This window comes from Canis lupus, chromosome 7 (genome assembly GCF_003254725.2).
Source record: "Canis lupus dingo isolate Sandy chromosome 7, ASM325472v2, whole genome shotgun sequence".
Lineage (NCBI taxonomy): Eukaryota > Metazoa > Chordata > Mammalia > Carnivora > Canidae > Canis > Canis lupus.
In genome coordinates, this window is record NC_064249.1 from 75,023,524 (window position 1) to 75,049,438 (window position 25,915).

The window sequence follows — 25,915 nt, forward strand, 5'->3', positions numbered from 1 at the left end:
TAATCGAATTCATATTTTATTAGTTTGTATACTTTTTCCTGCTACAATTTTTCCACTACATGAATGTAGCAGGATGTTGTGGCTCTCTCTCATTAAGATTGTTTTATAACAAACTCTTACATTGCTTTTGGAAAGGTTACATGCTAACACTAAACAGGATTTTAATGGATTTGAACATTTTTGGTAGGCTAAATTTATAAATTTTAGTAAATGGTAGATGTAGGCTTTAGTTTTGCTTGTGTATGCATGCACACACACACCTACACACACACACACACACACACACACACACACACACACCAGGGTACTAATAAGAATTGCCCCAGACCCAAGCAAAATGTCTTATTTATAATCCATCTGTCTTATATTTATAATTTTTAAAAAATGTAGAAGAGTACCATTAAGAGGTATTTTCTATATGAAAATAATTACAATACCAAGCCCCATATTTGACATTGATCTTTTAACATATTGTGTACTATATTTTTATTTTATTGATTTTTTAAAGATTTTATTTATTTATTCATGAGAGACAGAGAGAGGCAGAGATGTAGGCAGAGGGAGAAGCAGGCTCCCTGCAAGGAGCCCAGTGTGGGGCTCAATCCCAGACCCTGGGATCACACCCTGAGTCAAAGGCAGATGCTCAACTGCTGAGCCACCGAGGCGTCCCTGTATACTATATTTTAAATGATTAGCTGAAATTATAAAGATATAAAGGGAGAAATATTTACAACATACATGATAATCCTTGTCTCCTTATATTTTAGTATTTAAAGGTCTCTGAAATGTGAAGAGAAAAAAATGAGAAAATGGAGAAAAGATACAAGCACATAGTTTAGAACAACAGAATTGCAGTTGGCAAATAATAAATTTTAAAAAAAATAGCAATAGTAACCAAAGAAATACAATATATAACAATTGACAGAATTGTTGGCCTAAATCATACCAGCTAGTCACTGGCCAGAAATAGGAACTTGCTTTAGTTGGTCTGAATAATAGGAATATTTTGTTGGGAGTAAATATGAAAGGATTTATCCAAAACCCAAAAGTTTGTTAACATTTGACTTATTTAGTCTATATAAGTAATTGATGACAATGAAAATTATCTTTGTGTGTTTGTCTTCACATTTATAATAGCAAAAATAAACCCAGGAGAATAGTGTCAAGTAATAGAGAATTTGTTCAATTACGGTAAATTCAGTGGAGAAATATGATTTTTACTCTTAAAAATAACATTGTAGAAGAATACATGAAATGAAAAGATGTTCATTGCATACAAAATTTAAAAATAGGTTATGAAGTAATAAATGCTGTTTGATTGCTTTAAAAGTCAGATTCTATATATTTGTTTTTTTTTTTTAATTTTTATTTATTTATTTATTTATGATAGTCACAGAGAGAGAGAGAGGCAGAGACACAGGCAGAGGGAGAAGCAGGCTCCATGCACCGGGAGCCCGATGTGGGATTCGATCCTGGGTCTCCAGGATCGCGCCCTGGGCCAAAGGCAGGCGCCAAACCGCTGCGCCACCCAGGGATCCCTATATTTGTATTTATATGTACGTGTTCACAAGACATATATTAACACATGCATGGAAAGATAAGATTGTTTAAATATAAAAGACTGTTTCATTGTAGAACTAAGCCTAAACCTAATGGGTATATACGGGCCCAGAACAAAAATGTAAATATTGTAAATCGTGACTTAGGTTAAATAAAAGAGTGGGGAGTTGGGAATAAGGAGAAAATGTTAACAGTGCTACTCACCTTATCTTTCAGAGCAAGGAAATAACTGATGTTGTCTACAACTGAAATATATATAGTTTTTAAAAATTATTTAAAATTTTTAATCTTTATTTAAAATTATTTCATATATATGTTTACCTATATATGTGTTTATATTTTAGTATATGATATCTCTTTTAGAGAGGAAGCAGTTTCTTTATTATTTTTTTAAAGTAAACTCTGTGCCCAATGTGGGGCTTGAACTCATGACCCTGAGATCAAGAGTAGCCAACCAGGTGCCCTAGTTATTCTTCTTTTTATGTTGGATTAAAATAAAATCTTGCTGGGACGCCTTAGTGGCTCAGTGGTTGCATGTCTGCCTTTGGCTCAGGGCATGATCCTGGAGTCCTGGGATTGAGTCCCACATTGGGCTCTATGAATGGAGCCTACTTCTCCCTCTGCCTATGTCTCTGCCTCTCTATCTCTGTCTGTCTCATGAATAAATAAATAAAATCTTTTTTAAAAAATCTTGCAGTTTTTATTTTTAAATAGTACACATAATATTTTTCTATTTGTATGTAAATTAACTCCCCCACACACCAATTCCTTTCTCCTTATATATATTTAGAGGAATGCTTGGAATGATGCTTACTAGATGTTAACAGTTTGTTTCCAGGATTTGGGATGATTTTTTACTTTCTCTGTTTTTTGTATGGGTTGAATTTTGAAAATAATGAACACAATTATTTCTGTAAAACACATTATTTAAAAAAAAAAAAAGATATCCATACTATTCAAGGAAACCTTAGCAGTCACCAAAATTAGCAATAATGGCAATAAGTTGCCATCAAATGGCAACTTCCTAATTCTTAATTATTTATTAATTTTTAAAAAGATAACACTATATTGGTACTTGGGTAGCTCATTTGATTAGCCTCCAACTTTTTTTTTTTTTTTTTTTTAAGCCTCCAACTCTTGATTTTGACTGAGGGCATGATCTCAGGGACATGAGATTCAGCCCCACATCAGGTTCTGCACTCGTTGTGGAGTCTGCTTGTGATTCTTTCCCTCTTCCTCTGCCCCCTCCCAAATAAATAAATAAATCTTTTTTTTTTTTTAATGACACTGTGAAAAAGTAATTGCTTGACTAGACAAAATTTGGGGGAAATTACAGCATAACTTGAGGTCGTGCCAATATAGCTGTATCATAATGTTTATTTCAGCAAATCTTCGATATATCTGCTTCTATCATTTCAGTTTCTATCCCGTGTTGTCCTGTCAGAAAATTCCCATAAATTTTGTCCCATGAAATGTTAAGGGGCCAGTATAGAGAGTGACTCATTAACCGTGTGGAAGCAACTATTTATCTTGAGACAAATTACTCCTTATACTTATATACTTATAGCTTGCTTTATCACTTACTTTTAGCTTTTACTTTTTTTCTTTTTTTTTTCTTTTATTTTAGCTTTTACTTTCAATCTCTCCTTGTCTAGAATCCTGGCAGAGTAAGTTAATTATAGTTACCGTAGAAGTAAATCACGGAATAGTGTTTATTAACAGAGGCCTTGGGGTCTGACAGACCAATGTTGAGTCCCTGCTCAGCTCCCTATTAGCCCTGGCCAAAAAATTTGAGCCCTTAAAAAAAAAAAAAATTTGAGCCCTTTATATAATATAAACTCGGATTTTCTCATTTGTAAAAGTGCATGTAATGCCAGCTTCAGAGAATTAAGATCTTTAAGTGACATAGCATGTAAAATCCATTTGTGATGTGTTAGTTAAAACAGAAAACTAACACTGACTTAAATAGATTGGGATTTTTGTAGTCTAATATAATAAGACCCAGGTGTAGGCAGTGGAGAGGTGGTACCATCAGGTGCTGGGATGTTGTCATCGTTCTGCACTCTTGCCCTTAATGTGTAATGTACATGGGCTTTGTCCTTAAGCATTTTGCTTTATAGTTACATGATATCTTCTGCCTCCCCGTGGGCAAAAAGTAGGAAAGGAAGGCCAACAATAAAAGTATCTTTCTTCCATTTGCCTTTTCATTGATGAAACAGCCTCCCCAGGAACTTCTGCCTACATCTCATTAGTTAGGCCGTCCTAACCAGGGGAGTCTGGAAAGTTAACTACTTTTAGCTGGACATATTTGTCACTCTATCAAAATTGGCATATTTCTGCTAAGCAGGAGAGAATGAATATTGGATAGGCATCTTAAAAAACTGACGCTCTGTATAGTTTTAAGTACAGTAATTACTGAAAACTACTTTTATCTGTAACAGTTATTAATGTTTCTGCCTGCATGAATTTTATTCCTGCATTGTCAGTCAAAAAAATCCTACTTCTTTTCTTTTCTAGTCTAAAGGCATTCAGGGGAAAGCCATAATCCCTCAACATGAAAATACTAAATACAACTATCTTGAGGATACATGCGACAGCCTTTTGTTGGCCTTCCAACTAAATTTGCAGTTACTTTATTAGGAGTAATACCATCACCAGCATCTTTGCAGATTGTGTTTTATTATACCCTGAATTCTTTCTTATTCATTCTCAGGAGTTAGGGGTACAGGATTAAGAGTTAAATATTTCTGTGATGTTTCTCCAAAATAGCTATGTCTTGTTACAAAGCCACCAAAAGTATATGAATGTTCTTTAACCTCAAATAACATTGGGGCACATGTTTTCCTTTAGGTTTGATAGAGCTAGAGTTCTGTGGAGATAAACCAGTGTACTTCATCATTTTAATTTGTATGTTTAAATAAGTAGAAAGATACAATATCCTTCACTTTTTAAAAATACTTGTTTTCTCTTCTTAGGCATTATTTATTTACTTACTAATTTTTATTTCTTTTGGCATATGTAGATAACGTGGCATGAGAAAATCCAAAGAGGCACAATATGATCTGTTCCCAAAGTCCATGGTGGCAGTTTTAGAGCACGTTCACGTGTTTTAAACTAAATCTTTTCTGCCATCCAGCCTTAGAAGTTCTATTTTCCTGATGCCTTTTAATAGACTCAAATTTGGAGAGACGAACTTTTAAAAAAAAAAAAACAAATATAATTTTTCTGGTAACTACGTTAAAGTAGCAGATAAAATCAGTGCTTTGCTTAATAATCACCTTTTGATGATTTTCATGGACATTATTTATTACAGATTTTCTCTTGTCCATCCCCTATCTTTAAAACTTCTACTTTAATTAAAAATCTTTAATTTTACAGTGCAAACCTTTTTAATCATTCTTTGCTTTTTTACTCTCTTGCAACCCAAAACAGAATATTAAAGAGATGGCTTTAAAAATACAAGTATTATTTGTCTTTGCTACAAAAAAATGTATTAGGGAGAGAATTGCTCTGCTTAGAACTGAGTATTTTACAAAAAACTCATAGGGAGCACTGGACTCAATATAGTCTGGTCTCAATATAGCACAGAGGGTTAAGTGGGTGAGTCAAAGGACAAGATATGGAAGCTTTTAAGTCAACTCCTGAATTAAATCTTTGTAGAATACACATTCAAATGCACCAAATATAAACATACTTATTTGAGTTAAAGCCAAAGGGTGTGTGAAGTCAGGGTGGATTAATATCCCGCCAAGGGAAGATTTGAATAAATTGTTATACTACTTCCTTATATTAATATAATTGAAAGTTCAATTTATCCATTGTGCTTTAATCTGTCACAATAATATGATCTACTTTCAGTAATCCATTTAATTAGATTTGTTGGCACAATTTATTGGTTGCTGCATTTTCTTTTCTTTGCAGTGTATGAGGGCCATTTCTTCTTGTTTTTTAAATGAAATACCAACTACTCATCGTGGAATTTTTCTAGTTGCTAATGTGTTCAGTTTTGAAATATAAGTGTTCCTTAAAAGGCTTTTCATTGAATCCATTTACCAGTTTGGTTTAGAATTGGCCTAAATGTTATTTTATCACTTATTTTCCTTTCATTTGAGTGAGCCTTCTCATCACTATCACTAAACTTTTTTTTTTTAATTTTATCTTTAAAAGTTTCAAATACTATGTTTTATTTGTTTTCTAAATTGGTTTCTTTTTTTCAACACTTGTTTCTTTATACCTAACTGAATTCATGAATAATATCTATAATAATGATCCCAGAAAGAAAAGTGTATGTCAATAAGTTGAGTATATGAAAATCAAAATAATATTGTGAGTTAAAATGGCATATTGTTTATAAGTAAAAATTATCTGCTCTGGCCATATTGCCAAAAGTCAACTGGAAAAATATTATTATCTGTCAAAAATTGTTAGGCAGCATTCCATATTCTTAGCTGATAAACCTTGTTTTGATTTTAGGCTGCTTTCTTTCTAAGAAGTCTTAAGTAGTGGTCAGTATAGTAATTCATACCACTCAAAATGTATGTAATTTATAGAAAGCTTGTGGTCTAGAATGATACTGCTGTCCAAAACGTCTTCTGAGTAGTTTGGCATTCATAGAACAAAAAGGGTTATTCAGGTTTTCTAAAGACAAATTCTAACCAGAAAAGCAGTGATATAGGATTACTTCTTTTATCATATTCAGAGATTGAAAAAAATATATAGCCTCAAGGGAGATATCTTTTAATAAGCAGTATCAGTAATATCTATTATTCCAAAGTGCATGATTGACTTTGTCAACTTTAATATTTCAGTTGAAGAAACTGAAATCTTAGCCAGGCTGAAATCTTCAGCCAAACCTGTGTTTTAAATATGCTTTTGGCTTTACCTTAAAAATATTTTTTTTGGAAAAACAATGATAGATCATATACTAGTGTCTTTTGAAAAATGTTGGTTTGTTGAATTCTGCATTTCCCTTCGTGTGCTTTTTTTCTTTTTCTCCTGTCTCTTCTCATTCTGTAGATTCAGATCCAGGACATACAAGTGAAAATTGGGGGGAGAGACTTATATCTTCTTACAGAACATACTCAGGTAATTAGATTATCAGGGGCACCTGTTTAGCCAGTGGTTTCTGTCACTTTTACAAGTAATTGTACTATAAATAACTTCCTTTCAAACCCATGTATAGATATCTTTGGTTAAATAAGTCAACTTACATAAGTAACACTGAATTTTCCAGTTTTTGTTTGTGGTATCTAGTGCATCATATCCAACACATGCTACGTATGAACATTACAAGCAGGACTACTGTGTACCGCCACTTAGTATTTGTATATATAGCACAACATGGGGCCACTATTCACATAGAAAACAATATAAAAGTCAGCCCCTTGGTAGTGCAGCAGTCCCTATGGGGAGATATCCAAGGTCCTTGATTTCTTTTGCTCTGTATTCTTCCCAAGAAATCTCAAGTGTACTGGTCTTCATGGACAATGTCATCTTACTCTTTAATCATGCAGTGTTTTTAAAAAAAAAATTAAATTTTGGATCGAACTGTCTTTAGTCTATTGACTTTGTTGCCCATGTTACACTTAACAGTAGATTAAAACAGCAGCTTTCCTGGAGAAATGCCATTACCATTGGAACCACTGTATTTGGCGATGGCACCATGTATTCTTCATAATTGCTCCAGATGGAAGAATATGGGAGAATATATAAATACTCTCTAGTATATGAAAAACTAGTCAAGGTGTTTTGATTGTCCTTTTTTTTTTTTTTTTAACGGGCTTACATTGTATCTCTAACTTTTTTGTAATGTAAAATATTATTTAGTCCCTGGGTATCCAGTTTTCAGCATATGACATTTATCTATAAAAACTGAAAGAAACCTTCTGTTGTGGGTATATTTTATATTGTTTTATAAATTTGTGGAGCTGGGTGAGGATAGTATAGAACCAAATAATTAAAATTATCCTAAAAACTATTAATTGAGCTGATAAATCTGTAGTATTTGTTTATCAAAATTTCAGGGTGAAGGACATGTTTACAGTCAGCATTAAATTTTAAAGGTCTACACTTACTGTGTCTAGGTATACTTTTCTAAACAGGACTACCTATGGCCCAGGTGTACCTGAAAGAGCTTTATGGGATGAAACCATCCGTGATCTGAGTATCGTTGCTGGAAGTCAAAATATAACAAGCACCTTTTAGATATGTGGATGCTTTAAAACCAGAGAGCAATGGCAGCATTTTTTCTCAGAATTGAAATATACACGTTCCAATTGAGTTACAGCTCCATTGCTCCACTCCTTTCACAGTAGCTGCTTTGTGGGAAGTCATATTCTTTAGTTTTTTAAGACATCGATTGGTTTATGAACCAGTTTCCCAAGAAAGTAATTGTGTCTCTTCTCCTTAATATACTCTACACCTAGTTGAGATGTGACAGTGTTGATCTTTTTGTTTATTCTGACAAGTCCTAAAAAGAAAATGTTAGTTTTCACAATTATAAGACTGAGACATCTCTATTTCTTAAATTCCTCTGAATCTTGAAAGATAGGATGTTGGATTTTTGAAAATCTGTTTTTCTTTAGTCTTAAGACTAAAGAAATCTTAAGTCTTTCTAAGTCTTAAGACTTAAGTAGTCTTAAGTCTTCGAGTGGCTCAGTGGAATTTCAAGTCTATAGGAGATTGTGTTAAATGAGCACATGTGTCAATATTCCTACATTTAAATTTTAAAATTCTGACCCGTTATTTGGACAAATAAATACATATTTCAGTTATACTTGAGAAGTACCAAACTTTCTCAAATTAATATCATTTTTTACTTATGAAAGGTCAGGAAACAAGTTCTCCACAGGATAGATCCCAAATGGTCAAAGTTTCATTGAATGCTTTAAATTTGAAAAAGCGCACTTTGGGACAGATTAATAACACAATTTCAAAGAATGGTATATGTTATTTCTAACCTAGCTATCTTATACCAGCATCTGTTTTCTTACCTTCTTTTCCTATCTCATGTAAAGTATGAATTCAGACAAAAGGCCAAGGTAACTCAATTAAAGAAAAAGTTCAGATTGGATGCTAGTATCTGATTTAAATTTTTGCTTGAATATTTGGAATATGTACAATTACATTGTTTTCCAAAATGTAATCATTATGTCTTTGATCATTTGGTAGCTAGAATTCTAAAATGAATTTTAAGTATCTCACTTTTTCCTGTAAACTAAGTATGTATCACTTTAGAGCATATTCTTCTTAAAACATTGTGTGAAAATGCCATTAGAAGCAGAAAAATCATTATTTTGCAAATAGGAAATTTTCCCCCCAGCTTTAGAAAGTATTTTAAGGTTGGATTCTATGTATATTTTATTTCCTCAAATTACTAGATTTTACTCCTTTTTTTTTTTAATTTCTACTTTTCATAAAATTTTTACACCTTAAATATTTTCATTTTAGGTAAGAAGTACATTCATTGTATTTAAAGACTTGTTATTTAGATGGAAAATCATTAAAACAACAATCACAGTTCCTCATTAACTATGAGAGAACCAAAGTATACAGAACATTATTAGAAGAAAGAACAAATTAGAAGAAAGGCTTTTTTTTAATGGATCAAATCTCTTTGAAAAAAATCCTTAGATATTTTTAATCTTTGCTGATTGTCAAATGCTCCCATGAACCTACACACACAGAGAATTTTTAATTTGCTCATTTTTAGCTTTGATTAATACCATTAATACCATATTCAGTTATCCTGTGTCGGGAATAAAGTGATCTGATGCTTTTTTACAATAATTACTTTGTGTGATGAGATTTGTCTTAAATACTTAATCTTGTTAGAAGATTGTACAAATCATCAGTGAAGTTGGGGAAGTAATTTGAAGGAACATTGCTACAAGGGCTTAGCAATAATTAAGAAGAATAAAATTATAATAAATGAAAGAGAAGTTTCAAAGATACAATCAATACTAAGGAATGTTTGAAGTATTGAAGTTAAAATTTAAAAGAACAAATCATTAAAATACAAATTTTACTAGGAACAAACTTCTAAATGTTCTTAATTCTCAGAAAACAGTAGAGTTAAGAATATATTTTTTTTCAAAGCATTCAGGAAGAAAATTGCTTATATAAGTGTAGTGTTCTTTTGTCAACATTATTGCTAGTCTGTATATTATACGTATTTCTCATATACATGATTAGTATCTATTTTTTTTAGAGTTTTCTTATGTTTTGCTTTTCAGTGCTTACCTTTGTTTCAGATTCTTACATATTTATTAATAATTCCAGAGAAAGAAGGTCCAGAAAAGAAGAAAACAAAAAAGGAAGCTGGAAATAAGAAGTCCACACCAGTTAGCATTCTTTTTGGTTATCCACTCTCTGAGCGGAAGCAGATGGCACTTCTTATGCAGATGACAGCAAGAGACAACAGTCCAGGTGACACCGTTATTGAAATAATGTGTATTCTTAGTTTTCTTCAGACTCTCTACCTTTATCTTAACATTAACTACTTTAAACTTTCAACTACTTAAAATTTTAATTTTTTTCTTGAATTTAGTAACAACTTTTTAAAATAAGTTTGTAATTTTACATTTGATAATTTTCTATTGTCTGTCACCAGATGAGGGCCTGTAAGAGCAGGGATCTTTGTACTTAGTGATCATTCAGTAAATATTTGTCAACTAAAACGGGTAATTTAGAAATGGTTACTCAACTTGAGAAATCCACACAGTGTGTGCTTTCACTTTACTAAAGAATCTTTTACCCCAGTTTCTGTAAAGCTGCTTCGACGTTTATAATTTACTTTTCAGTTTGCTAGCACCCTGCTGATATGATAAACTGGTAATCTTACCACATTAGTACTTTTATTTTTTTAATTTTATTTAAATTAAGTTAATTAACATATAATGTATTATTAGCTTCATAAGTAGAATTCAGTGATTCATCAGTCTAATATAACACCCAGTGCTCGTTATATCATGTGCCCTTCTTAACGTCCATTACCCAGTTATCCTATCTCCTACCCACTTTCCCTCCAGCGATCCTGTTTGTGTCCTATGATTAAGGATCTCTTATGACTTGTCTTCCTCTCTGATTTCATCTTGTTTTATTTTTTCCTCTCTTTTAGAAGCAATAATGTTATCCATGGTTTTTTTTGGTGCGAGATCTAAATTACTTTAAAAGTAAAAATGTTTGCAGCGTACTACGTCAATTTATTTCATATTTCATTTCACACTTCCAATTAAGGTGGTGTACTACATGTATGTGGGTGAGGGGTTATTCCTATTCTGTGCCCTCCAAAAAAAAAAATTAGATGGGTTTCTAGTAGAACCAAAACAACAAGGAACAAACCACCCAACCTGTTAATTAATTAAAAGGAGCTATAAAAAGGTAGATAAAATCCAGATACCTGGGCTGAGAAGGTAATTACTGTTGAGCATTGAATGCATTTTGGCAACTAACAACACAAAAAAATTTTAAGTTGTACAGACAGTCCTCATTAACTGTGATAAAGTAAATCAATTGTGTCTGGCTCTGAATTCAAAGCATCTCCGTATAAGATTTTGGGTAATATAACACACCCTGTTGAAATGCACTAATAAGGACAATTTCTCTAGGAAAATTTTCTCATATTGGCTCTTTTTTAAAAAAAAACTATGATGACATGGTAAAATTCTTAGAGTTTCTGTGTATTATAGATTCCATCAAATCATGGTATGTCTGGTATCTTTCACTAATAAATGTGTTTTAAGGCCTCCTGCTTTTTTAAGTAGAGCATGTTGTTTGGGGTTATTTTCCTACCTTTCCAGCCAGTTTCTGAAAGACTATAGCCAAATTAAAGATACTGTGCACTGTTAAAACTTTCAACGTGGGGATCCCCGGGTGGCTCAGCAGATTAGCGCTGCCTTCAGCCCAGGGAGTAATCCTGGAGACCCGAGATCGAGTCCCACGTCGGGCTCCCTGCATGGAGCCTGCTTCTCTCTCTGCCTCTCTCTCTCTCTCTCTATGTGTGTCTCTCATGAATAAGTAAATAAAATCTTTAAAAAGAGAGAGAGCATGCACAAGCAGGGAGTCAGGGGGAGTGGGGCAGAGAGAGAGATGCGCGCAAATCTTAAGCAAGCTCCATGTGCAGCGAGAGGCTTGATCTCATGACCCTTAGATCATGACCTGAGCCAAAATCAAGAGTCAGACACTTAACCAAATGAGCCACCTAGGTGCCCTGAGAAGACTTACTTTTAAAGACTCACTTTTCAAATACCAGAAACCTCTATTCTTAGAATAAATTAAAAGGCAGAAGGTTAATCTTGCCTCATCTCCAGTATTTTATCTAGAAATATTCTAGGCATAAACATGCAAATACGTATCTTTTGTTGTAGTTTGGTTTTGGTTTGTGGATTGTTTTTGTTTTTAAGTAAACTCTACTCCCAACATTGGGCTTGATCTCAGAACCCTGAGATCCAGAGTCACATGCTCAACCAATTGACCCAACCAGGCTCCCTGTGTTGTTTGTGTTTTAAAATATAAATAAGATCACATGATAATGCAGTTGATTCTTTTCACTTAATGATCGGTAGTCAGCTTTATTATATGTAGAACTAGAGTAGAAAGCTCTTGAAATACAAAGCTGTTTGCCAAAATATAAACATACATGCAGTTTAGGATTCACTATTTTATCCATTACATAATTAATTTTACATGTTTATGTTTAGGATTCATTATTTTATCCATTACATAATTAATTTTACATGTTTATGTTATGTTTATCCTGATTGCCATTATGGATCGTATGACTTTTATGTATGTGAATATTATTTTGAAATAATGAACAAAATTTTGTATGAATTAATTCCTTGCAAGTTGCATGAATAAAAAATATATTCTGTCATTTTTAAGAAGTTGAATAGCTAAGTTTCTTAGTAAATAATTCGACTATAAAGATCATAGTAAAATTCATGGGGGACCTGGGTTGCTTAGTCCATTAAGAATCTGACTTCAGCTCTGGTTAGGTCATGATCTCAGGGGTCCTGGGATCCAGCCTCAAGGCAGGCTCCGTGCGCAGCAGAGAGCCTGCTTCTCCCACTCCCTGGCACCTCCCCCTGCTCATGCCCTTTCCCTCAAAAACATAAAATATTTTTTAAAAAGATTATAGTAAAATTCGTGTATTCATTCAACAAATACTGCATGAGTTTCACCATATCCCAAGAACCATGTGCCAAGAAGTCTTCTAAACATTGAGATATGGTAATTAATAAGGTAGACAACTATCCTTGCTTTTATGGAGTGCACAATATAGAAGTCCAGATAGGAAACTGATGCAAAATCCAAAATTAATGTGCAGTTTTTTTCTAATTGAGGAAAGAATGATAGTACTTTAGTTCTCTAATCATATCAGTTTGCAAGAAAATTATGATGCAAGAAATTTATTTTCCATAGACTTTTCTTCTCATAGAATAGTTTCTTTTAAATAGTTGTAAATCCTCAGAATTAATTATTAACAGTGTACATGTCTGAAATCCTTAACTGATTAAGGAACCTATTGTGTTTTGTTTTTTTCCAAGTAATTCTGAAATTGGACAAGAGGGAGAACTTTGGGTATCATCTTGTTTAATCTTCTTGTTTTTGGTATGGCGACTGGAACAAAAATCAAAAGATGAGAATCAAAACAAAGCAAATTGTTTTCTCTTTTATCAGCCCATTTTTTTTAAAGTCTTTCCCAGACTGTCCTTATTTCTTGCTGATCTTAAGCTTCATTGTTATGCTAAAATCAGCTATGACCTCAATGTTTAATTTAGCATAGAACTTTGAGTTAGAAGTGTGAACTCTAGCCTTCAATGTCATTTCATCTAGGTGTTGGAATACTAAAATAACATACGTTGGGATTGGTTTTTTGGGTTTTTGGTGTTTTTGTGTTTTGTTTTTTGTTTTGTTTTTGTTTTTCAGTTTATCCGGTTATTCATTGAGCAACACTTTTAGGGCACATATTTGATACTTCGTCATCACTTTAAGCCAGTTTTATAAATTGACAGAATAAAACATTTTTTCTAAATTTGCTCATGCAATATTTGAAAACCCTAAAGGAAAATTTCCATGTATTTGGTTAAATATTAATATATCATCTAAGCCAAGTTTTGGAATGTTAGGGTGAGAAGATATTCCCCCATTCCAGGAAATTACATATTACAAACCAATGAACATACAAAATATTTAGCCTTAAAATTTTTGTTAACTACCTTTTTTCTTACAGATTCCACACCAAATCATCCATCACAAACAACACCAGCCCAGAAGAAAACTCCCAGTTCCTCATCTCGACAAAAAGATAAAGTTAATAAAAGAAATGAACGTGGTGAAACTCCTTTACACATGGCAGCTATTCGAGGAGACGTGAAACAAGTCAAAGAATTAATAAGTTTAGGGGCAAATGTGAATGTGAAAGATTTTGCAGGTAAGACTAGTTATTATAAGATTAATGCTCAGGAACCAAAATTTATCATCTAAACAGATTCTTGTGTTATCTGCATTCCTACATTCCTCTTGCTGAAACAAAAAAGTTCTAAAAGTATATTTTATTATAAAATTCTTTGGGACTATGTACATAAAACCCTGATCCTCTGCTGCAATTCTATGTCAAGAACTACTCAAATTTTTGGGATGCCTGGGTGGCTCAGGAGTTGAGCATCTGCCTGGAGTCCCGGGATCGAGTCCCACATCGGGCTCCCTGCATAGAGTCTGCTTCTCCCTCTGCCTATGTCTCTGCCTCTCTCTGTCTCTCAGGAATAAATAAATAAAACCAAAAAAAAAAAAAAAAAAAAAAGAACTACTACTCAGATTCTCAAATTTTTAAATATTAAACTTGAAGAATCTAGTCTAAATCCTAAAATTACCTATTACCATAAAATTCTTTATCCAATTTAGATTCTATTATAGATGAATTTTCCAAAGTGTTATTTCATAAGTCTTTGAAGGACATTATTCAGTTGAACATGAGAACTTTGAGCATGTTAGTGTTTTATTTTAATTACTCAAATACCATACCAGTACATTCTTACTGTAAAGAATTCAAACAGTTAAAGCATGTAGGGAACAATATAGAGATCCCTTTAGTTTCACATTGTACAGTACGGTTTTTTTTCTTCTCTTTTTTTTTTTTTTTTTTTTTTTTTGCCACAGAAGTGTTACCAATTTGGAGGTTATCCTTTCTGTGCATTTTTATCATATGTATAAAGTGAACATTTATTCATATATAGGCTTTTTTAAAAAAATTAAATCATTCCATCTATACTATCAGTCTTTAGGTTTGTAACCTGACTTTTTTTACTGAATGTCTTACAGATATTTCTGTCAATACATATAAGTGGTTCTATTTGATTCATTTCAATAGCTGCATACTGTTGCATAGTATAGATTCAATGGACAATACTTTATTGAACACTCCTACAAAAGTAATTCAGTGTATAGTTATAGAAGGGTTTTAGAATTTCAGAACAGAAGCTGTTAAGGGGATGCATATTTAAAAATTTTTTTAATACAGGCAAATGCCCCCCCCAAAAAAAATTTTTTTTATCAGTATACACTACTATCAGGAGCCGTTTTCCTAACATCTTTACTAAAGCTGGATATTATCAGTCTAATTATTAACAATCTGACAAATGAAAAAAGTCCTTACTTTGGATTTTCCTTTTTTTTTTTTTTTAAGATTTTATTTATTTATTCATGAAAGACACACAGAGAGAGAGAGTGAGTGAGTGCGAGAGCAGAGACAGGCAGAGGGAGAAGCAGGCTCCATGCAGGGACCCTGACGCGGAACTGGATCCCCAGTCTCCAGGACCACACCCTGGACTGAAGGCGGCGCTAAACCGCTGAGCCACAGGGGCTGCCCAATTTGGATTTTCCTAATCAGTAGTGACACTGAATATTTCTTCTAGTGCGTACTATAAATTTATGTATATATTGTGACCTGCAAGATGGAGTCTTTTGGCCATTTGTCTTATGGGAGTATTATTAATATGTAAGAGCCCTTTGCTTAGTGTAGGTTTTAATTCTCTCAAATATTATAAAGGTTTTCACTATCTGTGGCTATGTTTGAATTTTCACTTCAATGTTGTTTATTACACTAAAATTTTAATTTTTTACATAATACCAGTTAATCTTTTTGTTTATGGGTTCTTTGATTTTCTTTTAGAAGGCCTTCTCTATTCCTATATAATAAAACTATATCCCTCTGTTTTTTCATTTCCAAATTTTGTTTTTGTTTTGCTTTACATGTAGCCCTAGTAGAACACACTTGGAATTCATTTCTCTATTTGGTGTGAATAGTAAAAAGGGCAATGAACAGGATCTGCTTTAAAGAATTAAACTTAAAATGCATAGCATCCACTCTAGAAGAAAACTCCATATTATATATCAGAAGAATATATTATGCATCATTATATTTCAGAAACCAAAAAGGGTTTTGATCTACTAATTCCATTTCTAAAAACTTACCTTAAATATTTAGTCATGGCTATGCATGAAGATTTAGTTGTAAGGGTATTTGTTGCGGCATTGTTTTTAATATTTTAAAAATTGCAAAATGCCCAGTAATAGGATCTTGCTTAAATAAATTATGGTGTATCAATCAGTGTTATACTGTGTTGTAGAAGTTTAATGACATGGGAGATTATTTTCACTGCAGTAAGTAGAAGACAGGTAAACAACTTTCCCAGTTTTGCTTTAAAATTATAAATCTAGAGGTCCCTGACTGAGTGCCTCAGGCTGTTGGGTGTCCAACTCCCAATCTCAACTCAGATACTGATCTCAGGGTCATGAGTTCAAGCCCCAAGATGGGCTCCATGCTAAGCATGGAGCCTACCTTAAGAAATTAATAAGTCTAAGAGGGAGAAAATTTAGGATTTAGACTAGATCCTTGAAAGTGTTATATTTGGGTGGTGGAATATGGGTGATGCTTCTTTTCTGCTTTGTATTTTTTGTTTTCTAATTTTTTCTTTCATGAACACGTTACTTTTTTTTATTACCAAAGTTACTGTAATGGCAAATTTATTTTAGTTAAAGTAGATATTAAGTCTGGAAAAGATGAAAACTCTTAAAACATAGGGTTTTTTTGTTTGTTGAAATCCTTTAACAAGCTTATTAATATTTTGTCTGAAAAAAAAGTTTTGTCTGCTTTCTCTGCTCTTTTTCCATAGTTCAGATGATTACTATAAATTATAGCAAATTTATATTCATTGGATAAGCTTAAATGTTTAATATTTTGGTAAGATAATTTATCCCCAAAGGAAATAATACTAACATAAATGAACCTTCTGTAAAATTGGTAGTGTTCTTAGGTGTTTATTTCCAGTAGCTTGTTCATCATTCTTTTTTTCTTCTGTACTACATGCATTAGAATCAGTGTAACTCACACAGTTTATGTTTATTAAAAGACATATTTTGAATTAGTACAGTTTAACCATGTTAAATTAATATTCTAACTTTAGGCTGGACGCCATTGCATGAAGCTTGCAACGTTGGATATTATGATGTTGCTAAGATACTTATAGCAGCTGGAGCAGATGTTAACACACAAGGATTAGATGATGACACTCCACTCCATGATTCTGCTAGTAGTGGGCACAGAGATGTAAGTATGATAGAAAAATCAGTATACATTTGCAAAGTATTTATTCAACCCAGAGTTAGTTAGTTCACTTCTTAGTCATACCATCTCATGTCCTATTTCATTCATTACCTGGTCAGCTCATCTATGTTTTATTTTTCCTTTTTTCTGCCTTCTCATTGCTAATCCCTATCACAGACAGATTTACATATCCTATCTTCATAAAATCTGTCTGACTTGATAATTAAACAGGATGGTAAATTTTTATTGCAAGGGCTTCTACTGTCAGATAACTAGGTGTAGTGGTTAAGGCAGATTTTACTTACAGTTAAAATTTGCCTGAGTACTCCTGCCTATATATTTTTTTAGACTTATTAATTTTAACAACCTCTTGTTATGCAACCTTCATTCCTGAATTTTAGCTGACATTTATTTAGCATATTTAGATGACTTACGTGTATACTAAAAACGTAATCAAACATGATTATATATGCTTACAGATTAATGGCATCTTTAAACTTCATTTTTAGTTTGTTTTGCTGTAACTCTATGAACCCTGGTAGGTTTTAAATTCCATTTGCATTTTCAGTCTTTGGCATGTCGATATCAAAGATAAACCCATTCTAAAATAAAACTAAACCCATCTTTGTTGTAATGAAGCTCATGTTTTAAGTGTGTTTAATGCTTAATTGTGTTGCAGTAATCTTACAATGAGAACAGAACAACCTGGGGCACTATAAGCAATGTTTCTAAAGCAGGATTTTGCATTTCAGATAAATAGGTTTTCTCTTTACATACTTTTTACTTCTGTCAAAGAATATTTGGACATAATTTAGAAAGCTGAAAAGTACTATTCAGCTTTTAAAGATAACTGCAGACTCCTGTTCTTCCCACTTCCCAGAATCTTTTGCCAAAAGCAACTATTGTAGGTTTTTATTCTAGTAGTTACTTCTGTATTTCTAACAAGATGAAGCTGCCCTTGGTTTTTTAATTTTTAGTTATTATTTATTGACCTCCTGCAAAGGATTTTATTGCTGCTCAGAGACTCACAGAATCTATACTGTCTAGTCTGTACCAGTCAATACTGCACTATATATAATTGTTTTTTCTTTTTTGGATTTTTTATTTTCTAGGTTAACACATTGCCTTGTTTGTAGTTTTTTGGTTGTGTTTTTTTTTGTTTGTTTGTTTGTTTTGTTAGTTTTCCATGCATCTATTTTTGTTCTTCTTTACTCTGTGACATAACTCTTAAATGCCTGAATGCCTGTAAATAAAACAAAGCACATTGATCAGCTTACTACTTTTGAGAAATACTGATGGGGGATTTCTCATATCCCCTATATACAAGATATCTTGTATCCTGATCTGATTTGGACTAGTTGCTCTTTAGATCTGTAGCATGGATGCTGTCCTGGAATATTGCTTTACCATTAATCCCATGTGGGATTCTCAGTCTCTCCATGAGATTTCCAGTTCCTGGATGCCCATCTTAACTCTCTGAGGATATTAAGTGGTTTATTCCACTTCCTGCATGGTCACTGATTTCCCAAGATCTTTCACATATTATTGCTCTGATTTGGTGTATTTCTCACATTCGAGATTTTCTGTAAACTTCTGTTCCTTCATATTTGAATGAAGCTCTAAAAAGCCTGATTGACATGATGTATAATGTGCAGAGCTTGTTGGCTGTTGGGCTTCTCTATAATATGTCTGGGGGACAAGATAGCAGTTTTGTCAGAAGTCTCCTAAATGTCAGTATTTGTAGGTCCTTCTCTTGGGACAGATAGTTTCTCCAGAAAGCAATATTCTACTTTCCTGTCTGGATAACATAAGAATGTTTTCTAGCATTCTAGAAGCCAAGCATAGGAGGATTACGTTTGACAGTGGTGAGGGGAGGCTGTAAACTCATTCTGTCTTAGAGATACTTTTATTCAATCCTCCTGACTTAAGGAAAATCCCATTAAACTGTTCTCCACTGTGCTGTCTAAACCCAAAAACTTACTCTTATTTTGAGGAAGACTTCTCTTCAGGAATGGAGAAAGGTGCATTTGCCTGGCTGTGAAGGCTTGAGAAGAGAAGCACAGTCATTACAATTAGTACTTTCCGGGTACTTTTCTAAAAGACCTGAAAGTTTGAACAATGACCTGACCACAGTATGTTAGGACTGTCAGTACTCTGTCTAAATCATGGCAGCGAGCATGTAATCCAGTTCAGAAATCCTGTTTTAGACACTGCTCCTAGAACCACTTCCACATATACCATAGGTTGGGTGTCCTGGGATTCTGAGACAGAAATTTTCAGGTGATTGCAGAGGAAAGGAGGAAAGAGGGTTATGATTTCAGGAACAACACCTGTAAGGATGTGACAGGAGCAGGAGATAACAGGGAGAATCTGAACTGCAGTGCAGCCACACCAACACTTCAGCCAATCTTTTGGGAGTTCTTGATACTAGGATGCACTTCTGAGATGCTTTGATTTGCGGTAAGCATTAGGTCTGTGTGCCCCCACGTGGGAATGCAAGCTGCTGATGGCAAGGAGGCATACCCTTATGTACTTCTACTCCCTTTGGCCATGGCAGTTCCTGGTGAGGAACTTTGCTAGCAGTTGTTAGTGAGCAATACTCCCAGCATCTGGAGGTGTAAGTATCTTGGCCCAGAAGAGGGTATCTGAGCAGTTTATCCACTATAAACTTCAGTTGGCAGCTTCTGCCCAGCACCATTACCTGCCCTGCTGATCCATATGCAGCTGCCTCTCCACTTCAATCTATAGTCCAGACATAGCCCAGGGCAACACACACCATTGCCCACCACTAGTGAACATGCAGATCTGTTTCCATGACTGCTTTCCCTCCTTGCTTACCAGCAGCAAATCCAATCAACTGTTCACTCTTAGGTTTCTCCAAGCAAGAGTCAAACATTGTCCTATGTGAACCCCAAACTCCTGACATGGGTAAAACTTTATTTTCACAGTGATATAATCCCAAGTGAACCTCATATGGTATAAGGGCAGGAAATTCCCTTTAAAAAAATGTCCTCATACATTGTTTTCCTGTTGAATGGCCCAGTGATAGTAATAGAAGAGAAGGTTTAGTTATCTTACAGCAAGTCTGGTATTATATACAACATTTCTTTTTAAGTTGGAAGAACACTTAGTCTTCACTACCATCACTTTTAATATCTTGTACTCTGAATTCCACAAAGTCAGAAATTTCCTCTGCTTGAAACTGTGCCATAAATAACTTTTTCTTTGAGGTATATTTGAACAGTCTGCATATAAGTAGCACCGTTTCATTACAAATGAAGATATTATTGCTTATTGATCTGAATAACATTTGGAACTACTGCAATTTTTCATATTAAGGAAGACTTGGTAATGAAGTGTCACATAAATCATTTATCTGAGGTTCTTATAACTTTGCATTTTCAGGTAGTTGCATTTGTTTGCCTTCTTTGAGTCAGTAGGCTTCAGTGAATATTTCCCAAAGTCAAATAATATAAAAAACCAACTGGGTAACAAAAATGAAAATCATATTTTGCTGCAAGAAAAACCCTCAGTATTCAAATGATAAAATGAGTGGGATATGAAGCTAAATATGGATAACTTCCCTCTGATCATTTAGTTTGTGTTATTATTTTGTGAACTACATTACATTAACTTCTCACAGCAGTATTTGTGTTTTCACTGTGGACAAGAAGTGTTATAAATATTTTATATGTATTGTTTCTTTTAATTACCACAATAATCAAATAAGCTCTGGTGTGTCTTGTTAAGACTGTGTGGCCTGTTACATTTCAATACCCTCAGCCTCTCCATGAGTGTGGAGGAGCGTTGACATAAGAAATCCCTCTCTTCCAAGACATTCCCAGGTTTATTGAATTAATGTGACTCCAGATTAAGGGACCAAAAAGAATCAATCTCAATGTCTTTAAAAAAAAAAAAAAAAAAAAAAGATTTATTTATTTACATGTGTGAGAGTGGTTGGTTGATTTATGGATTGATGTGAGGAAGCACGAGTGGGAGAGGGAGAAAGAACCTCAAGCAGACTTCACACTGAGTGCATAGCCTGACACGGGGCTAGACCTCAGGACCCTGAGATCACTACCTGAGCCAAAACCAAGAGTTGGACACTTAAACTGTGCCACCCAGGTGCTCTAATCTCCGTGTCTTTTCACAGAAAATGAGATAATGACTCAGTAATCTGGGAGAATTATTATTTAATACAGTCTCTAGTGAGAAAGATAAGACATGCTTCGTGATGTCCTAGTTTAGATTTTGATATCTTTTCATACCTTTCTGCTGGAAAATCCTCTTTTTTTCTTTCTTTAGCAGCAAACATTCTCTGCTATATTTTCTTTTTTGACATGCAGGAAAAATTTCAATGTTAAGCTGCCTAAAAAAGCAAATTTTACTCTAATTGAGGAAAAAATGGAATTTGGAATGAAAGTAGATATGAATTAAATTTTTGCCCTGGCCAACTTACCAACTATGTGATTGTGATCAAGTTACTTTTCTCTGACTCTCCATTTCCTCATCTTTAAATTATGTAATAGATAATACCTATCTAAAGGGCATATTTTGAAGGGGAAAAAGATACTGTGCATATAAACATACCCTGAAATCTAAAATTATATAGAAATGTCAGAGGTAAAAGATTAAAAGCTACCTTTACATTAGTATTTTTCATATATACCCAAATATTTTAGAAACTAAAATTTGGAAAACTAAAAATGCTATTTTTCTTATTTACTTTTTTCTCAAAGGTATTTTTCATGATTATCAAAGTTCTAATTTTGAAGAAAAATGCAGCCTATAAATGTTATTTTTCCTAAACTGATTTTTGCTTACCACTGGACCAGTCTTTTCTGCTCCCTTGGCAATCTGTATATGCCTATATGATAACAAGACTTCATTTATAAGGCCTGACAATATATAGGGTACATTTCCTTTTCCACTGCATTTATCAGAAAGTGACTTATTTTCTGGCTATGACTTTTTTTTTTTTAAAGAGAGAAGCACATGCATGTGGATAGGGACTGGGGGGCGGAGATGGTGGGGGGAGTGCGTGGAGAGGGAAACTTGATCTCACTACCCTGAGATCATGACCTGAGCCAAAACCAAGAGTTCAACACTTAATAGTGAGAGCCACCCAGGCACCCGGGCTATGATATTTTAAATACTGTACTTTTTGCTCTTCTTTTTAAAAACATTATTAATAGTTTATCAAAGATGAATTGTTTTTCTTTAAACTGATAAAGATTTCCTAGTTTTTAAATATGTTAAAGAATTATGCCTTGTTAGACACGTTTATATGAATACAACTTTCTAAATGTGCACAGAGCTGCAAATATTTCCAGAGGCTGACCTTTGAGTTCATTACTTACAGGGACTCAAACACTACTTCCAGTCTCTTTCCAGAGGGAGACTGGCATGCTACTTTCAAGGGATCCTTGCTTTTCCTCCTACCAACATGCCTAGGATAGTAGGAGTCACAATTCAGAGCTATTTTCTCCTTGTTCTTTTACTTACACCCAAAGAGGAGGAGGGAAATGAGAGCCACCAGACTCTCATTTGTATATATCTATCTGTACCATTTATTATGAATCTCTACCTAACAATTGAATTTCTTTCAGTAATACTTAGAACAATTTCAGCCATCCATAAAACATTTCTAAGGTGAGAGAGACAGAAAGATAGCAGTTTTGTGCCCTTTTTAAAATTATTTAGAGCAAGAAGATTAACATAACTTACTAAGAACCTAATCTTTAGCTTACTATTTGCAAGTATGTATAGTTTTTCATGATACGTATTTTTGAAATGCCTTTTTCCTAGTTCCGTTTTAGATACCTATCTCTAATTTCACCATTTTTACCTATTTCGAGTTTGTTCCCTCTTGTGTTTTAAGCAACTTTAAGTTATTTTAAATCCTTTTTAGCATAAATGATTATTTGCATGTCAGGATAATCTGTAAAGGATTATCTATGTTGGGGTTTTGTAACATCTGAATTAAGAAGCTGTCCCTGACTCATCATAGACACGTAATAAGTATTTGCTGATTATTTCCTGATGGGTGTAGAAAGTTTTCAGCAATATCAAGATCCTGCATTCTATTTTTGTATCTTAGAGCTCTAGCCTAAGGAAATAAGCCTAAAAATGGAAACTTCTCAACTTACAAAGGTGTACACTACAGTATTATTTATAATAACTAAAAGGTTTTATTTTGGTTACCTTTTCCAAACCCCTAAAATGACAGTAAGAGGAGACTCTAAATGACAGATGCACAAGAACAAAAACAGAAGAAACAAAACCAATATTTTGGGAGATGGAAACTAGAAGAATTGAGTGGTTTACTGATCTAGAACAGGGTTTGGCAAACTTTTTCTGTAAAGGGCCAGATAGTAAATATTTTAGATTTTGTTGGCTACATGCCGCCTCCACCATCCCTTCCTTTCTCCTCACTTTTTTTCCCATTCTCTTCCTCTGAACTAATTTTCCTTTATGAATCCTTTTTAAAATAGCAGAGGGAGAAGGAGAGAGAAGTAATCTTAAGCAGACTCCATGCCCTACAGAGAGCCCAGCATGGGACTCGATCTCACAACCCTGAGATCATGACCTGAGCCAAAATCAAGAGTCAGTCACTCAATCGACCAAGTCACCCAGGCACCCCTAAAGTATTTTAAAAGAATATAAAAACAATTCTTCAGTGGCTGGCCAGATTTGGCTTATAGACCAAATTTGCCAACCCCTGGTTTAGAAAATCAAAGAAAACTGAAACCAAAGCCATTCCAACACAGAATCCAAGAAAGCATATAAAGTTTAGGAATTGGTGGTACCCGGAAGTATCCCACTTTCTGGTGGTACTTCTAGAAGTGCCTGTTATGTTAGGACTGTAAAGAAGAGAAATGAATCAAAGTCTTTTTGTCCCTTAGTAACATTATATAACCAGATGACTACACCTCTCCACTCTGGCAGATAAAAGGAGGTTGATGTCCAGATAGATATGAACCATATATTCTGGACTGACATACCATAAAAGTAAGTGAGAGTAAGGATTAAGTGTAAGTTAATTAAGTAAAACATACTAAACATTAAGACCTCAGCCTCCTTTCAGCAACCACAATGCTGACAGTAAGGCTTACAGTTTTTAGGCATGAGTTGAAAGATTTCTCCACGGGAAATTGAACTAGGCAAGAGGGGAGTCTGATGAAATAGTCCTATCATATGAGAATTAGCATGAAGTCCATCTGTCAGTTTTTTAGTGTCTTATTCTTATGTGTGGACAGCCAGTGATCCACCTGGATTTGAAAAAAGCCTTTAATATAGATGGCAAAGACCAAAATAAGCAAAAAGAAAAGTAGGAACTTGGAGGACAGGATAATGCCATGAGGAACCTCCCAAAAATCCATCAGTTTCCCCCAAAAGATAAGAGTTTATTGTAGCTATGAAATAAGACCTGAATGTGTTAAACAAGGAACAGTCAATGAAGGAAAAAAACCTCTTGGAAATTAATAATATGGTAGCAAAAATGAAAAGTGGGTTACAGTTGACCCTTGACTAACACAGATTTCAACTGCATGGGGCCACTTACTTGCAGATTTTTTTTTCAATAAATGAGATACAGTACTGTACATGTATTTTTCCTCTACCTTACTTTATTGTAAGAATACAGCATATGATGCAAAATAACACACAAAATGTGTGTTTACTACTGATACAATTGCTGGGGCTTCCAGTTAGTAGTAGGCCCTTAGTAATTAAGCTCTTGGGGAGTCCAAAGTTGCACATAGATATTTGGCTACACAGGGGTCAGCATCCCTAACTCCACATTGTTCAAGGGTCACTTGTGTTGAGGAAGTCTCCCAGAAACCAGGAAGCAAAAAGATAAAGGTGAAATGAGAAAAATGATTACTTCAGGAGATCTAGTATCTTAGTAAGAGTTCTTTGAAGACAGAACAGTGAAAACATAGAAGGGACATTATCAAATAAAACTAGAAATTTTCCTAGAACTGGAGGAAGTTGGGTCTTCATATTGAAAGGGCAGTTTAATGCTCAGCACATGGATGTAAGAAGACCAAGGTCAAATACATTTATCATGGGGGGGGGGGTGTGCACCTGGTGTTTCAGTCGGTTGAGTGTCCAACTTTTGTTTCAGCTCGAGTCATGATCTCAGGGTCCTCGGATAGAACCCCACATCAGTCTCCCTACTCAGCAAGATGTCTGCTCCCCTTCTCCCTCTGTCCCTCCTGGTCGGTCTCTCTCTCTCTTTCTCTCTCTCTCTCTCTCTCTCTCAAATCTTTTTTTTTTTTTTTAAATGCATTTATCCTGGAATTTCAGAACAGTAGGGGCAAATAACGTCCTGAAGTGTACAGAGAGAAAAAATAAATCATTATGTGTAAGGTAAAAAAAAAAAAAAAATCAGAATGACATCAGACTTTTCATTAACGACACTGGAAGATAGAAGATAATGGAGTGATGCCTTCAAATTTGGAGGGAAAGTTGTCCTTTATCCAGACTAAGTATTAATCAAGTGAAGATGGAATAAAGTATTTCCTGACATGTGAAAAATCTTTACTTAGGAATTATCTGAAGTTGGTGATTTAGCAAAATGAGAGTAATTCAGAAAAGAACATAAGATCTAAAGAATCCAACACAGAATTGAGGGAAGGCTACTTCTGGGATGATAGGATGAAGGGAAGTAACATCTGGAAAGCAAATTTAGAGAACAACCGGTCCATTTTAGAGCATATTAGAAGATTTGGAGGAGGAAGTCCC

The 25,915-nt window shown here is 34.1% G+C and overlaps 1 protein-coding gene across 8 annotated transcripts in view; it reads left to right on the forward strand.

Moving 5' to 3' along the window:
- The window catches only part of ANKRD12 (ankyrin repeat domain 12), a 124,515-nt gene that overhangs the window by 44,866 nt on the left and 53,734 nt on the right, over nt 1–25,915 (forward strand). For 5 of the 8 annotated variants that reach the window (XM_025429506.3, XM_035718739.2, XM_025429507.3 and 2 more), the window contains exons 4-7: nt 6,577–6,645; nt 9,841–9,987; nt 13,796–13,996; nt 17,028–17,170. In XM_025429506.3, the coding sequence (XP_025285291.1) occupies nt 6,577–6,645; nt 9,841–9,987; nt 13,796–13,996; nt 17,028–17,170 (560 nt within the window). The remainder of the gene's footprint in view (nt 1–6,576; nt 6,646–9,840; nt 9,988–13,795; nt 13,997–17,027; nt 17,171–25,915) is intronic. The other 3 variants (XM_025429508.3, XM_049112929.1, XM_049112930.1) reach the window with 1 other exon arrangement.